Consider the following 15,733-nt stretch of genomic DNA (forward strand, 5'->3'; position numbering starts at 1 on the left):
TTGTTAACGAATACTAATCTGAATAAACTATTTTCAGTCACTTCAACTTCCCAACCTTCTCATATCCTAGAGTTAATGTTTTATCGCCATTGCCGCGGCTCATTCCTCCTAGATGCCCTCTGGGGATTACTTATCCACATCAGTCTCTTGCAGAACATCACCATCTAGGATATCTGCAACTCAAAGTCAAGTTTCCATCCGTTCCCAGTTCCCACGCATTGTTTTGTGCATGTACCATCAACTAATTGTTCTGCTCTCTCCCATGACAAAGGATCGGGCTTAAGTACACTCCAAGTGCCATAAGTTGTGTACGGCGTTCACTTTAGTGCCAAAACATTCAAATCGATCACTTTAGTGCTAAGTTTTTGTAACTTCGATCACTTAAGTGCTAACTTCTTTTAAAAACGATCACTTTAGTGCCAGAGCTAACGTGGCTTGTCGAAAATTCGACACGTGGCATTTTTTTATTAATATTTGAGATGACGTGGCTCGGTGAATTTGACACTAAAAGCGATCGTTTTTTAAAAATATTGGCACTTAAATGATCGTTTTTAAAAAAAGTTGGCACTTAAGTGATCATTTTGAAAGTTTTGGTACTGAAGTGATCGAAGTTACAAAAAATTAGCACTAAAGTGATCGATTTGAAAGTTTTAAGACTAAAGTGAGCGTCGTACACAACTTATGGCACTTGGGGTGTACTTAAGCCCAAAGGATCGTTTACAACTTTGCCAGGTTAGGTCTTTTGCCAAGGGAAGAAGCAAGCCCAACATGAGCTGTGGCACCAAAAGTTGGTGTTGGGCCTCCCAGTATTAATGGGCCCTCAGAGCCTCTAAAGCTACTCGGACTTTGCTCCAAGTCTTGTCGCCATCTCTTCTGGTACCAACCTTGGTCTGTAATTCAACTTATCACCGACGTTTGGTCATGTCGCCCCCACAAATCCGGGGTGGTTGCCCGAGAATTGATCTCGGGTGGGCCGAGAAAAAGGTGGAATAGAAGTTGCGCTGAATCTACCTGATTACTCACATATCCGTAATTTAGGCAAGGTTTTGTGGATGAACTTATTTAACCCAAGGCATCGAAGTCATGAGAAGTTGGATGATGATAGTTTGGTCATGTCACCCCACAAATCCAAGGGTGCATGCCTGAGATTTGATCTCGGGTGGTATCCGGTGCCCCCTTGCACGGTCACTGTACTAGTACAAATCAAGGTGAAATCTGAGTATTTGATGTGCTGACATAAACCCTGATAAAGAGATGAGAAAATACACAAACCGGTTCTGTTTGCCTGATAAACACGTCGATATGCTTGTACACTTGGTAGTAAAGCACTCGGTAGGTGATAAAGTCGGGTAGATCGAAGTAAATTTTGTTTTTTTTATGGTCATAGCTGGTTTTAACCATTAAAGTTTCTTTTTGAACGGTGAGGGAAGGGTCAATAACAAACAGAGTTTTCGCGAAAAAGGATGGCAAAGGAAAGATGCCAATCGTTTTGGAGTCGGAGCAATTGGAGGTGCTTGTCAGGACCACCCTATGGTGAGTTGGAAAAATCGAACACCCGTGTTAAAACTGCACTTCTCTTCATCTGGGTCATCTCAGTGAGAGCTCCTCTTTCATTTGGCTTCTTCTTTTCTCACTTAGGGTTATGGTTTCACTGTTGCACCAACTATTCCAAACGAAGAAAGAAACAGCAGAAAGATACGCAGCTGCGGGATCTCTTCCCATCTTTTTGAAAGGGAAGAAGCTGCAAGAACAAAAAACAAAAGAAGCTGCAAGTCACGCGCAGGTGCTGGTGTAGTTATTTGTTAACAGATGGTGCGGAGGTAGATGACTGGAGTAATCGACTGACAAGTTAGCGCATGGTGTGAGATGAACGGCCACACATGTTTTTTGATTGATGTTATAGACGTGACGGCAATGATTCCAACGGATTCATTTATATGATGAAATCATTGCATTCGTTCGGCCTATTAAGCTAAGTCGATTATTTATCGAGACTTGGCAAGATTAAACTTTGATAAGATGGGAAAATCATATCTTCTGTACTACTGTAATCTTTAGTGTGTCTACGTCATCGTTCATTGATGTAGTCGCGTCCGATGTCCAAATCTTGGGTGTGTCTGACAATCCGAGTCCTGACGAAGACAGGCCACGCATCGTGTCATGCTCTGATTTGATCCACTCAAAACTCTCCCACCGTTCCACCCTCTCTCTCTCTCTCTCTCTCTCTCTCTCTCCCTCTGTCCGAATTTCCAACAGACATTCCACACCTCCTCCTCCTCCTCCTCCCACCCCTCTCTCTGTCTTCCAAAAGGGGCCCGGCCAACCCCTGTTTTGATTGATACCTTCCCCAACTTTGTTGCTGAAAACAATAACTTTCTCTCGTTTCCCTCGTACCCATCTGAAAAGGAAAGCGAGCAATCAACTCTGCAGCAAAAAAGCAGAGCAATCGTCATCGGCTCGAAGGGAAAGAAATGCCGAAGCAAGTGCTGAAGGCGGGAAGCAGACCGCCATGGGTGGGATTGGCGGCTGCGGTCTGGGTCCAGACAGCAGCAGGCAACTCCTACAACTTCCCTCTCTACTCGCCGACCCTAAAGTCGGTGATGGGTTATAGTCAGCAGCAGCTCACGATCCTCGGTGTGGCCAATGATATCGGAGAGAACATGGGCATTCTTCCTGGGATCGCCTGCAACAAGTTTCCACCTTGGGCTGTGCTCTTGGTTGGGGTCGTCTCTTGCTTCTTGGGTTACGGTGTTCTTTGGCTAGCTGTCAGTCAAACCGTCCAAAATCTCCCTTACTGGCTGGTAGTGCTTTAGTCTGTCCCTCTCTTTCATTTTTATTAGCCGTAGCCTTCATCTGTCGATGCTGCTTTGGACTTTTCTATTGTTTGCTGTAGCCTTCATATGGAATTGGGATTTTTCTCTTATTTTTTAGGACTGAGGAGTTGATGGGGTTCATTCTCTCTCTCTCTCTCTCTCTCTCTCTCTCTCTCTCTCTCTCTCTATATATATATATATATATATATCGTAACTGTTGGGAATTTCTTTCTCCTGAAGTGTAACCTTTTGCTTTATGAGGAAATGATATCTTGGCTTTTGAAATATCGTAACTGTTGGGAATTTCTTTCTCCTGAAGTGTGACCTTTTGCTTTATGAGGAAATGATATCTTGGCTTTTGAAATTGGGGAAGGAGTTGTTTGATGAATGCTATGGTGATGATTTTTTGGTGAATCGAAGGAAACTAGCCACGTTTGTCATGGGACCACTTTCCCAAAAAAATAATTGTGCGTCACCACCGTATGTGTTGCACATTGTCCAGTAAGCCAGATTAATAAAGGTCTAGCATTCCTAGCCTTAGTACTTCCTCTAAATGAGCTGGCGCTCTGGTTAAAATTTGGAGGGTAGGTGCTTGGACCTCTTCCCCCTCCTCTTTTGTTGGGCTGCACAGTGGTTCGTCATCCGGTTAACGAGGGATGGGCACATTTGTTTCTGTTTTTGGGCTAAAAAGGTGCAATTTTTCTGGTTGATTGTTGCACCATAATATCACCCTTGTCCTCTGCTTGTCACATAGAGAATTTGGTGCAATTTCTCTGGCTAATGTTTGCACCAAACGTCATTTCTTGAGTACGTCTCCATCAATCATTTCTCATCATAAGTTAGACGGGATAAATGGGTAAATGCTTGCAAGAATCCCATCCAATTCCTCTGCTTCCTAGCCTTAAGTATGCAAAATCTGCCGGGAATGGCTCGGTAGCGGCATTGCTCTGAAATGTCTGCACTCTTAACTGACACACATCCAATAACCGATGTTATCTGCTAGAGATTTTTCTGTTTTCTTTTTTTGTGAAAATTCCTGCTGCTGTATGCTAACTGACCTTACCAAGTAAACATGCTTTCACCTGGGACAATATTGTTGTTTTCTTGAACTGCATCTTATCTTTGCTTTAGCACGTGTAGTGTTGTTTGGCTTACTTACTGCTTCTGCATGTGGCAGTTATGGCTTGCGCTTTGTGTGGCCACTAACAGCAGTGCTTGGTATGGCACAGCAGTGCTTGTGACAAATATGAGGAACTTCCCTCTCAGCAGGGGCACTGTCGCCGGCATTCTCAAGGGTTATATTGGGATCAGCGCTGCAGTTTATACTGCAATATACTCTATGGTGCTTGGCGGGACTGCATCAAACTTATTGTTGTTCCTTACGCTGGGGCTTCCCATCTTATGTCTTGCTATGATGTACTTCATTCGGCCTTGTACTCCGGCATCTGGAGAGGACTCTTCAGTGCATGTTCATTTTATATTCACCCAGGCCGCGAGTTTTGTGCTTGCTGTCTACATTCTAACTGTCACTGTATTATATGACTTGTTTTCTTTCAGTAAGGTTGTTGGATACATTTTTGTTGCCATAATGGTCGTCCTCTTGACCTCCCCTCTTGCAATTCCTGTCAAGATGACATTTTTTCCTACAAACAATAAGAAGTTTGGCCCACAAGTTCCTTCTTCAGATAGTTTAGCACAGGAAGAAGGTGAATCAACCCCAGCTGATCCATTGTTGCTGACACCATCTTCATCAGCCGCTAATCTCGGGATGGAGAGTGAGGATGTTTCGGATGTGGAATACCTTCTCGCAGTGGGAGAAGGGGCTGTAAAGAAGAAAAGAAGGCCTAGAAGAGGGGAAGATTTCAAGTTTCATGAAGCCTTTATCAAGGCCGATTTCTGGCTTCTTTGGTTTGTGTATTTTCTCGGGGTTGGTTCTGGAGTAACAGTTCTTAATAATTTGGCTCAAATTGGAGCTGCTGTAGGTGTTGATGATACAACAGTGCTGCTGTGTGTCTTCAGCTTCTTCAATTTTCTGGGACGTCTGGGGTCAGGTGTAGTTTCTGAATACTTTGTCAGGTAATATTTCTTGTTTCTCATGCTGCCTCAAAGACTTGGTTTAGTTATGTTTGGTGTATTGCTCAATTAAGTAAATACTTGTATATCGAGTTTCACATTAGATTTTTCACTTGCTTTCATGACTTACAAAATTTCCTCGACCCTCCTGCAAATTTTCTCTTGGTTTGCTACTTTCTTGGCTCTCTTTGGTGCTTTCTTCCATCTTGAAAATAGATGACATCTTTTATTTTCTGTAGATATGCAGTTCTTGGTTTCTAGACAGCCTTCTCCTATGTTGATATCAGATTGCTTTAACTCAATGTTAGGTCTAAAGCTCTTCCTCGGACAATTTGGATGACATTTGCTCAAATAATCATGATTGCAACATTCCTTCTGTATGCATCGGCCCTCAATGGTACTCTATATGGTGCTACTGCTCTACTCGGGATATGCTACGGTGTTCAGTTTAGCATCATGATCCCAACTGCGTCTGAGCTTTTTGGTTTGAAACATTTTGGCATTATTTTCAACTTCATGCAGCTGGGCAATCCTATCGGCGCATTTCTTTTCTCGGGTATCCTTGCGGGTGATGTATATGACGCAGAAGCTGCGCTACAGGGGGTGTCAACGTGCTTGGGTCCGACTTGCTTCAGGCTCACATTCCTTGTTTTAGCTGGTTTATGTGGGTTAGGCGCCCTCCTGAGCATTGTTTTGTATGTTAGAATTCGACCAGTTTACCAAAGTCTTTACTCTGAGGGTTCTTTCCGTATTCCCCCGGGTTCAGACCATTGATAAGCGAAAACATCTTTCAGATGGGAGGTCATTAGCAATATTCAACCACAGTTGAGCAACACCATTGAGTTTTCACTTCTCAGAGAGGCGGTTACACAATCATTGCAGCATCTGATCTTTGGTGTTTAAGATCTTCTACAATAAACATCAGGATCATCGTGAGTGTCAAACATCGTGGGAACCTGTTGTTTTGTTGTAAACTACAACTACTGCAGAATATCAAGTTTTGGCAGAACTTTCTCATTCTCGGTATATTAGTTAGATAGCTATTCGGGGTTTCTGTCTAGCGTGCTCTATATGGAGACGTAACTGACGATACTCTGTTGTCGGGAGCAGATGTTCTGTAAGTTTGACGAGACATATTACGGTTGAGTTGAAATAACAGTATGTTATGGCGTTCTATGGTTGAGATCTTCTATGCTTGTATCCAAGTGTACCTTATAATCACATCCGTCATGCACTGTATATGAGAGTACTAGCAACTGAATGTTCAACTGTTCAAAGCAGATAGTTTCCAAGACAGCATGCCATGACCAGGGAAGTTAAAGCATTTAACTTCGCCCGATGATTAACATGAACAAAGTTTCGAACAAAGGAAATTAGTCGTCGCGTTTACTAAGACAAAAAATGAGCTTCTTTCAGAATAAACTGGCTCACACCTAACACAAATCAACCTCACATGTGGTGACATTAAACTTCCCCTGCAGATGAGACAATATCCTGCAGATAAAGGCTACCTAGTGCACGATACACTGGACTTGAAGAACAGAGATAAGAACTCCTACAGAAACAAACAATCTTTGGTGGAGGAACCAAAAACCAATCTCGCACCATCGAAGAGCTTCGAACTTGGACTCCAGAGACTCTGGAAATTGGTGACTCTGGGAAGAAGACTTTTAATCTTCACGTGGGTTTAAGATTTTGGAACATTGTGTCCCATTTGATGTCTGGAACCCCATCATACTGGTCATCCACAAACTTTTCTTCTTTACTAAGAGCATAAACCAACGGACTCGAAAAGCTGTTGAGACGAGGCGTTGATACTGCCAGAGGACTCCCATTAGTGAGCAACAACCTCCCTTGCTTAGCCACCATCAATTTCCTGTTCCTCTTCACCATTGCACTCCTCCATCTGGTGCCATAGCCAGGCCTTGGCACACAAGTGAGAGCAGATTCCTCACGATGCGTCCACTTCCTCATGTAACCGGCCAGGCGCTTCTTGGTCATGTTGATCGCACCGACAAGGCTCGAAAACGGATGCGGCTTCAAGAAATTCTCCTTCCTAGCAAGTTTGAGTATCTCCAGCCGGTGCTTGGCTATGGATATGCCGACGCTCTGCAGGAACTCGTGGTTGAAGTGACTTATGTCATCTTCCTCGAGCTCGTTGTGCGCAAAGGCGAGGCCGTATTCATACACAAGAGACGGCTCGAGACCGGTTTTCGATAACCAAGAAAACCAATCCATGGCCTAATTAGAAAGAGCAAGTATTGCTATCGACAATCTGCCATATATAAATATAGTAGAGGGGAGATGAAGAAGAGAGTTATCAAGTAGAGGTTTGTGACTTGTTTTACGGCATGAGTAGCTTCGTAAGTTGGATGTTAGTTGGGAATTTCGGAGTGATTGGAGAAAAAGGAGAACTACCGTGTGGGGTCTCCATCCATGGCCATTGACCCTCCCAAAAAAAAAAGAAAGAAAACAAGAGCAAGTGCTATCAAAAGCTGCTCATGAAAACGCATTGCCTTCAATCACGGAAAAGGAGAGGATTGGGAAGGTGGGTCTGCCTCTCTTGTGCACGTAGTTGGAGGAAAAGTGGCACCGAAGATGGACTCGAAATTTCCAAACTTTGAACCCCTTTCTCGGGTTTCGGTCGTTAAAAAGAAAAAGGCGGGATCGTCCGTGCAGAGATGTTGGATATGCGATGTTTAATGCTCTTCCGCATGGACTTTTCTGCATAATTGGTTGAATCGTGTCGTGAAGAACTCAGTACCTAAAAAAGAAATTGCTTCCTTCGTCGGTGGTACGAGTGTACAGGGATGATGGCTGGCTCTGGAATCTTTGACCACTTGAACATGGTCACTAGCCTGCCGTACGAGCAAAATTTGATTAAAGGTAATGTTTTTTCAGTATCTATAATAGGTTCTTGGAAGAACGTGATCGGATTTTGCCCTGTCGGGAACATCTTTTCCTTGAGCCTTGTGAAGTTATGCCCCTCCATGATGCGTTTCCTCCTAGAGGGAGGACAGGACACTACCACTGAGACAATTCACCCCTCACTTTTTGTGAATCTTATGATTACCCTTGTGTTCTCTGTCTACAAGGCTCACTCCGGATTTACCTGGCAAGTCCAATAATGGCGGAACCAGGAGTTTAATCTCTTCCCTTTTTTGGTAGATGGGGAGTTACAACCGCATTCATTAGGTGCTCAAACCGTATCAAGTGGGAGTATAGGGGTTACTTTGTATGAGGCTCGATTAAAGAAATCCAGGTTCAAAAAATATTTTTTTTCAGCAGACATTGGGTTTTTCCTGGTAGTGACATTTCTGTTGTTTTGTGCTCGAATGTCCACTTTTGGTGAAGTTTTTTAGGATCTCTTGTCGCCTACTAGTTCATTAGTTTCCGCAAAAAACGGTAAGCAAAGTTGTTGACAAGCCAAGTCTTTGCTCTAATTTTCGTATACATGAGCATGCAAGGTCCGAAAGTCAGATGATGACCTTCGTCATGCACATGGGAGCCCGCACAAATCAATTGTCTTCTCCTGATAAACAAATTAAGCACCAATAGCGGCCAGACTCTTCTCACGGAATCGCGTATTTTGGGGAATAGTTCTCACAGATGAGGGTGGAAACTAAACTATCAGCAGTCCGTGCCCGGTATAATAGATCGAAATGGGTGCTATCCTTCAATCCTAGCAGTTCCGTAAACAAATTGACTATGGGACAAATGAGGAAGCTACAAGAGATCCTAGAGCTGCACCAGTACTTCAGATTTTATGATGTCTACACATTTTGTTACCACGCTAAATCTTCAGCACTGCCAGCCGCCTCTCGGGACATATTACATTTGAGTAAGTGAATGTTTGGAGATTCATGAGACAGACCTGAAGATCATTATCCCTAACACACTCCTAAAAGAACCGGCAAGGTTGTCTCTAGTTATGCGTCATTGTCCTATCATTACCTGCAGCTTGAGTGATACATTCGCACATTCCTTTACTGTTCCCATCTTTTTTAGAAAGCAGCTGGCTAGGTATCCCACATCCCATGAACTTTTCTAAAACAAAATTCTGGAAGCATCACAAACACAAGTATATCCATTTCCCAGCAAGCAATCTCATATTCCATACAGTACGAAACTGAAGACAAGCAGTTTATACAGATAGGACTATGTCCATTTCCCGGAAATTCTCGCAATCACAGACTTTAAAGCAGCAAGAAGGGGACGCAAGTTCAATATACCTCATTGAAGTTGAAAATCACTTTGCTCAGAAAAAGTCAAAAATCATGGTCCTCTAACCATAGTGTATTTGGAGCCTTCATGTTGATCAAGCCACTTGTTGGAAAAATTAACCTGCAGAGCTACATAATAGCTGCAACTCTGAGAGCAGACGCAATTAAACCACCTTTACTGGGAGATGATGAATGCACAAAAACAGCAAAATGAAGCAGTGCTAGAGAAGCAATCTTTCTAATGCATTCAAATGTTCGATTTTTTTTTTTTTTATACAAGATCTCGCATAAAATTTAGTGGTCATCTTCATTGGTTGCCACTTGAAAAGGAGCAACATTCCCCAATTCACGTATTCTGCACTTACATTATCACAAAAATGAAAACATCAATTGCCAATCACTTGCCTAGAAGACAAAGTATAGTTCATGGAAAGAAGCAATAGATTCTGACTGAAGGATCCTCAAGCACTAAAAATCAGAAACTACCGTATAAGTTTTTGACTGGCGTATATTAGCGGACAAGCTGTTAAGATTTGTGAATATATCCATCGCTAGTAAGCAGATTGATAACATACCCGGTAAGGGAACAAATATATACAGAACCAAGAAAAAGCTTCCAACAAAAGTGAAGAAACATAAAGTGGAGCATCACTTAATCACTGTGGCAGATGCCTACCCCGATATACAAGCAGAACTATAAAATTTCTGTGAAATTATGTGAATTTCCACCAGAACATGTGGCAATCCATTTTGTATATTATACACTGCATCCCCAAACATCCTTCCAGAAACGTGTAAATCTCTAAATCCTGCTCCGAGAATACAAATTATTGTAGCAGATCCAATTACGAAGGACATTGGGACAGCCCTCACAATTCCGGTCATTCATGAGTTCATTTGACATTCCTCAATATGGAACAACCAAAAGGGTCAACCAATAAAAGCACCATTCTCAAAAAATCTATCTACTGTCTGAATCCATTCAATTCACTAAATCGGACCGGCAAAGAGACAACCAGGTCACAAAGAACCTGTCCATACGTGAACTTGCACTTCACCAGGTCACCGACTAGCTAAAATAAAACCAAAGTGATAAGGTCATTCTGATTTGCTCTCAAGGCCATACACATTCCCAATAACTCCGACGATGCTGACTATTACTGCAAGTACTAACATGACCCACGATAGCGATTTCTCCACTGGACTTAAACCCACACCTTTCTTACATAATCTTAATGCAATCAATGGCGGGAATATAAATCCTAATGAGACAGCTGTAGTCGCCCCTGTGAACTTGAATGCGGTCCAGATGTTGGGAATCATTGTTGAACCTATGTATATTAGCAAGAGGAGTACAGCAGTTAATGCCAAACACCTCTTCCTACTCTCTGAGAGTGGAGGTGATTTCTCAAAAAGCAATGCATCTACCGTTTGGCGTAGCGAGAAATGGATCACCGGGAAAACAAGTACCAGATGGAGAATGTAACCAGCCCGAACAATATAATTCAGAGCGGAGCTGAACCGGATACCTAGATCCTTATCGAAATTGGTCAGCACATCGGCTTCAGTGTCTTTTCCAAAGAGCAAATACCCCGAAATAGCAGTCGAAGCATAGACCACAGTACAGATAACTGTGGTGATCCTCCCTACCCGATACATCTTGTCCGGAGACCGGTTTTCAAGCTCATTATATATAGGTTGAACATTGAAATGGCAAACATAAGCATTAGACATAATCGGTATCACCACAAGCAAATCCAATATTGCCTTCTTGGAACCAAAATCAGGGCTCATCCTCGGGGCCTCGATTTTCCCTTCAACGAGCTTAATCAGTGCAACAATAAAACAAACAATAACAAACACCACCGCCAGTGCCACTGAAGCTGCCGAAGTCATGCTCAATGAATCAATCTTATCCAAAACACAAAGAGGGGCGAGGAACAACACCAGGATTATAAAAATCACAAACTTCCTATGATCCCAAAACCCATTTCCCAGCCACTGATCAAAAACCCCTATGTGACGAACCGAGCCGGAAAGAACGTCACCCATGATAATTAAGTAAACCACCAGAACACCGGCATTATTCACTATGATACAAATTTCTGACAAAATCCTAGCCGGTTTCCCCAATGCACGTTGAACAACCTCCCCATATGAAGAGGCCTTGCAGAAAACCGAAAACCTCACCAACATTTCCACGCTAATTTCCGACAACATACCCATTAGTATGATCAAAACAAACCCTAGAACCAATCCTAGAACCTTCATGGTCGCCGGTAGGGCCATAATCCCGGCGCCAATTATAGACGTTGTGAGGTTAAACACCGCACCTGATACACCAGACCCAGTTTTGTGCCCATTACCGATAAGCGGGTAATCGTCCACGTCGACATTGGCATCATCGTAATCGTAAACATCATTCACATTCTTGGAACCCAAGTAGCTGTCTATATCAAGGGGGAGGAACTCGGCGTCGGATTGGGGGGTCCCATGATCGTTATGAGATTGCAATTCCACGTACGAGCTCTTCGAAATAGCTTTGTAAGCACTGCCCATGACCAAACTCACGCCGAATGCGAGATGAAAATTCGGACCTTTGATGCGCGGATCTGGAATTGGAACGAGAGACGCGACCGGAAAAACTTACGAGAACTGGGGAGTCGTCAGAGAAGGAGAGGTTTCGACGGATGAATTTCTCTGTGCGCAATGCGATGACAGCGCCTTGAACGATCGCTAGATCTCAGGGTGGTCAACGTTTCATCTGCCTTTCTTCCTCGATTTTCAGCTCCAACCTGAAGAGAGAGAAAGAGAAAGAGATAGAGAGAGAAGGGGGAGGTGTTTTGGGGGCCGTTCGGGGAGAAAAAGGTTTTCCTATTGGCCCATATGTTTTTCCTACGTGGAATTTGATTTTAATTCGGATAAAAGGGAAATATTGTAGGCGAGCAAAAATATTTTCTGAATGTGCAAAAACTGTTGACCGATTTTCATTTCCGCAGGACAGTCAACGAAGGAAATGTTCAAAGTTTTGATCGTTCTGCGCAATGGGCTCAAGGCTTCTGCTTCCAAGGCCCAAGGGTAATTCGCTGGGCTTTGTGAAGCCCAAAACAAAAAATGAAATGGCCGATGGCAATTGCCAGGATTTTTTTTTTTTTTTTTTTTTGGGTTTTCCCAATCTTCACCCGAATATCAATCAGGAAATATGTTCATTCTTGATCGTGCATCGGGGAAGACGTGAAAATGAAGTGCTTCGTCTCTCGTGTCCCCGAGTGGAAATTTCATGGATCCAAAATCACGTAGGCCGTATCTACTATGAACATTGACTCACATGGATCCTACCTATCCATGGTGAGGTCCGCACAACCATATCAATCAAGTCTAACCGAATAAAGCCTGTTAGGTTTAGATCGTACTTATATTATGGAATCGCATGTCTTCGTGTGTCATTTTTATATCTTTTTGGGAGCTCTGACACGTGCTTTGTTTTACTTGGGATCTCATTAGAACGATACCCACGAACTCGGGAGTGAATAAACTAACTCAATTTAAATTTCACCGGTGATCTACTCTTGCTCGTACGGCTATACAAAGGAATGTGTATATCTCTTACGTACTTCAAAGCAGTGAAAATCGAAAATTATCTATGTTAGTGTGGCTAGTTAACTCAATAATTTGATTCGGGTTTCGATCGAGATTTTTTCCATATCGATAGATTCCGTTCGAGCGAAGACTATGGCCAAGCCGAACCACGAATGCCCTTGCTTCATATGAGGCGAGTACGGAAAATAGAATAATTTCCTCTTATCGGTTTCACTTTTCACAGTGGGAAAGGAATGACCATTAAAATTGTTCCTCCTTTGAGTGCTCTGTCCGCGTACGGGACAACGATGTTCACGTTGTGGTCCCACGAGATGGGAGTGGCGATTAAGGTTTTTGCTTTTTCCCTATAATTTTTCTTCTCCGCCTTGTTTTTGTTTTATTCAATCTTCGGTCGTGGACGTCGTTTTCGACGGGGCCCATGAGCGGGTAAAGTTTGAGCCAATTTCCACGTCCGTTCCTACGCCACTATCGGAGGTCGTGGCATTTTGGCTTCATTGCTTTTGGAAAAATCTTACGGTCGTCTCATGAGCGTCACGGAACGGTAGTCCTGTATTCCGTCAACCGGTCTATTGACTCTTCGGAGCTCGCCCCGCTTTCCTTTTTGTTAAATTGATCGAACGACATCTTGTCGACGAAGAAACGTGATGATTGAGACAACCAATCGAATCAGAGTTGAGCAGCTAAGCCGGTTCGCAAAGGGACCAGTTTCAATTCCAAATATCGAGAGCTAATCTTGATACATTCGATTGTCGTAATTGAGGATGATCGATTCTCAATCCGGTTCTATCTAGAAACCGAGAACCGAACCGGAAGGATCGAGTCTCGAGGCGCGGTCCGATGGAATCGGTGCTTCTCCCTCTCTGCATGCATCATATCATTTTCCAAGTATAGTTCCTCATAACTTCACGAACCCTCTACTTCGCAGGTTTTGTGTGGCGGAAATTCTCATTTACAAAGGCCTTAAAGCAAAAAATATTCTAATTAGGGAAGATGGCACATAATGCTGAGTATTAAGTTAAGTTTAGGTTTACATTTAACAAATTTAAAATACATATATAGAGAGTCGATCCGATTTGATCCCCTTGAGAACCGAACTAATCGTAAACGGTTCCAATTTTATGAAATTGCAAACCACACCAAATGATTTGGTTTTCGATTCGATCGGTCCATTATGCTTGGCCTTATCGGTAATTATACTCTGAACCGGTCGGTTCTAGCTGGAAACCTAAAAACTCTACAACCGAACGGGACTTGAATCGGTTTACTCTTTAACTTTAAGTAAGTGAAAAAGAATATCGTAATACCTTAAGATAGACGTGGCCGGTTTTGGTTCGGGAACCAACGGTTTTGGTTCCTAAAAAAAGTGGAATCGCCGATTCCTGGGCCGTTCCGGTTCCGATTCGTAACCGTTAGTTCCTAGACCCAACGACTCTTTTTCCGCGGGCCTCCCTTTTTTTTTTTTTTTTTAAACGGGTCGAAACCGGCCCGAAACTGGTGGTTCCGGCCCTGTTCCAACAATTTAAAAATAGGAACCCGCCCTTGAAGGCCGGTTTCGGTTCCCGATTGGAACTGTGGGCCCGGTCAATGGGTCGGTTTGGGGCCGTTCCGGACTCACGGTTCTATTTGGCCGTGTCTACCTTAAGATTTAAGAAAGCGTGCATTGGGTACTCCGTGATGGTCCGTGAAGAAAAACAACTCGATAAATGGGCGTCCTCTTCCCACGTCGCCTAAATTCTCGTATGGACACGATTTTATCTCGAGAGGGGGCCAAAACCAAGAGAAAGAAAAGGACCCAATGATTTTCAAAGAATTCCTCTCTTTTTTCGTATCGCGATAAGAAGGACAAAAAACTGGAGAAGTAGGATGAACGGAAAAAAAAAAAAAAGACGTGATTCTTTGAGACGCAACGAGACGAAACGGCGATGAGAGATTTTGACTGTGGGTGTCGGGGGGTGTTTCCTTTGGTACGACGAGGCACGATATTATCGCCGGGGCAACAGTACTGCCACGTGAGGGGACAGCTCGGTTGTGGAAATATTGTCCTTCTTTCAAGCCGATCAGATAGCTCGGCGCGCCACCAAAGCGAACTTATCAATCTCAGTACTTATCCATCTATCTACCTAACCTGCCAAAGGGGGTCATGTGCCCAATTTTTCAACTCAAATTTGATGGGCTAGATTATTATATGGATTAATTATATTCGGTAATTAAATTATAAATATATTTAAAATGATGAAATTTAAAATTTTATGAATATTAAATAGGTTAACAACTTACTTACATCCAACCTACCTTTATGACTTCTTTTTCATTCAACCTCGCTCTCGTTCGATCTTCCGCTCGTTTATTCTGTGCTCTTAACTCAATTTTTGTTCTAATTTTTCCTAGTGTGGGTTAAATAAAAAAAAATATTTTAATAAAATGCGTTGAATTTGGTATAGATTGGGCATGGACCAAGTCAGATATGGGTCACTAACTTTATATTGTATGAAAACAGATCAATACGGGTTAAATGATTTGGCTCGATCTATTCTCGACCCGATCCAAAATCGACATGATCCAGCCCACTCTCTTGACAAGTCTACTATTTATTTATCTTTTTGTTAAAAGTCGAAACTAAGAGGGCATTTACTCGTTTACTCGCCATGCGACAATTTCCTTTCACTTAGTGTTTGCCTCGTGACAAGACGCATGACATTGGCTCGCCACTTCATTCGCCAAATGTTGTCTCTTTTTATTTTGAATCACAAATAAAATATCGTGAAACATATTTTATAGACTGTATCTTTATTCTAACAAAACTCGTCATGGTAAAATTATCTGAATCAGAATTTTTTTTTTCCCTTTTCAATTGACGTGAAAAAGTTTCGTAAAGGAAATGTATCTTGAAATTAACTTTCAACTATGCTAATCTGAATATAACTCGTAGCGGTAAGAACATCCATTTAATGTAATTTGTTTACCAAAATAAATTACCTAATTACTATATTTAAACGATATCTGCATTATTCATATTTTGAAATC

At 42.6% G+C, this 15,733-nt stretch overlaps 3 protein-coding genes across 4 annotated transcripts; 1 reads left to right on the forward strand and 2 right to left on the reverse strand.

Annotated features, from left to right (window-relative positions):
• Positions 1-2,217: 2,217 nt before the first annotated feature.
• On the forward strand, positions 2,218-6,062 carry LOC115752736 (protein NUCLEAR FUSION DEFECTIVE 4). Of its 2 annotated transcripts, none has more exons than XM_030691064.2 (3): positions 2,218-2,801; positions 3,991-4,889; positions 5,409-6,062. In XM_030691064.2, the coding sequence occupies exons 1-3, from the start codon at positions 2,472-2,474 to the stop codon at positions 5,539-5,541; spliced, it is 1,362 nt and encodes a 453-aa protein (XP_030546924.1). In that variant the 5' UTR covers positions 2,218-2,471; the 3' UTR covers positions 5,542-6,062. The 2 variants fall into 2 exon arrangements, with proteins under 2 accessions (XP_030546924.1, XP_030546923.1); XM_030691063.2 differs by having other exon boundaries at positions 2,223-2,801; positions 5,195-6,062.
• A 181-nt stretch (positions 6,063-6,243) lies between these two features.
• On the reverse strand, positions 6,244-7,231 carry LOC115752737. Its single transcript, XM_030691065.2, has one exon. It carries the CDS (start codon positions 7,122-7,124, stop codon positions 6,564-6,566), a length of 561 nt encoding a protein of 186 aa, XP_030546925.1. The 5' UTR covers positions 7,125-7,231; the 3' UTR covers positions 6,244-6,563.
• Positions 7,232-9,642: 2,411 nt separating this feature from the next.
• On the reverse strand, positions 9,643-11,953 carry LOC115752742 (amino acid transporter AVT6E). Its single transcript, XM_048274788.1, has one exon. The coding sequence runs from the start codon at positions 11,666-11,668 to the stop codon at positions 10,208-10,210; it is 1,461 nt and encodes a 486-aa protein (XP_048130745.1). The 5' UTR covers positions 11,669-11,953; the 3' UTR covers positions 9,643-10,207.
• Positions 11,954-15,733: the final 3,780 nt, after the last annotated feature.

Source organism: Rhodamnia argentea, chromosome 2, assembly GCF_020921035.1.
Source record: "Rhodamnia argentea isolate NSW1041297 chromosome 2, ASM2092103v1, whole genome shotgun sequence".
NCBI classification, from domain to species: Eukaryota; Viridiplantae; Streptophyta; class Magnoliopsida; order Myrtales; family Myrtaceae; genus Rhodamnia; species Rhodamnia argentea.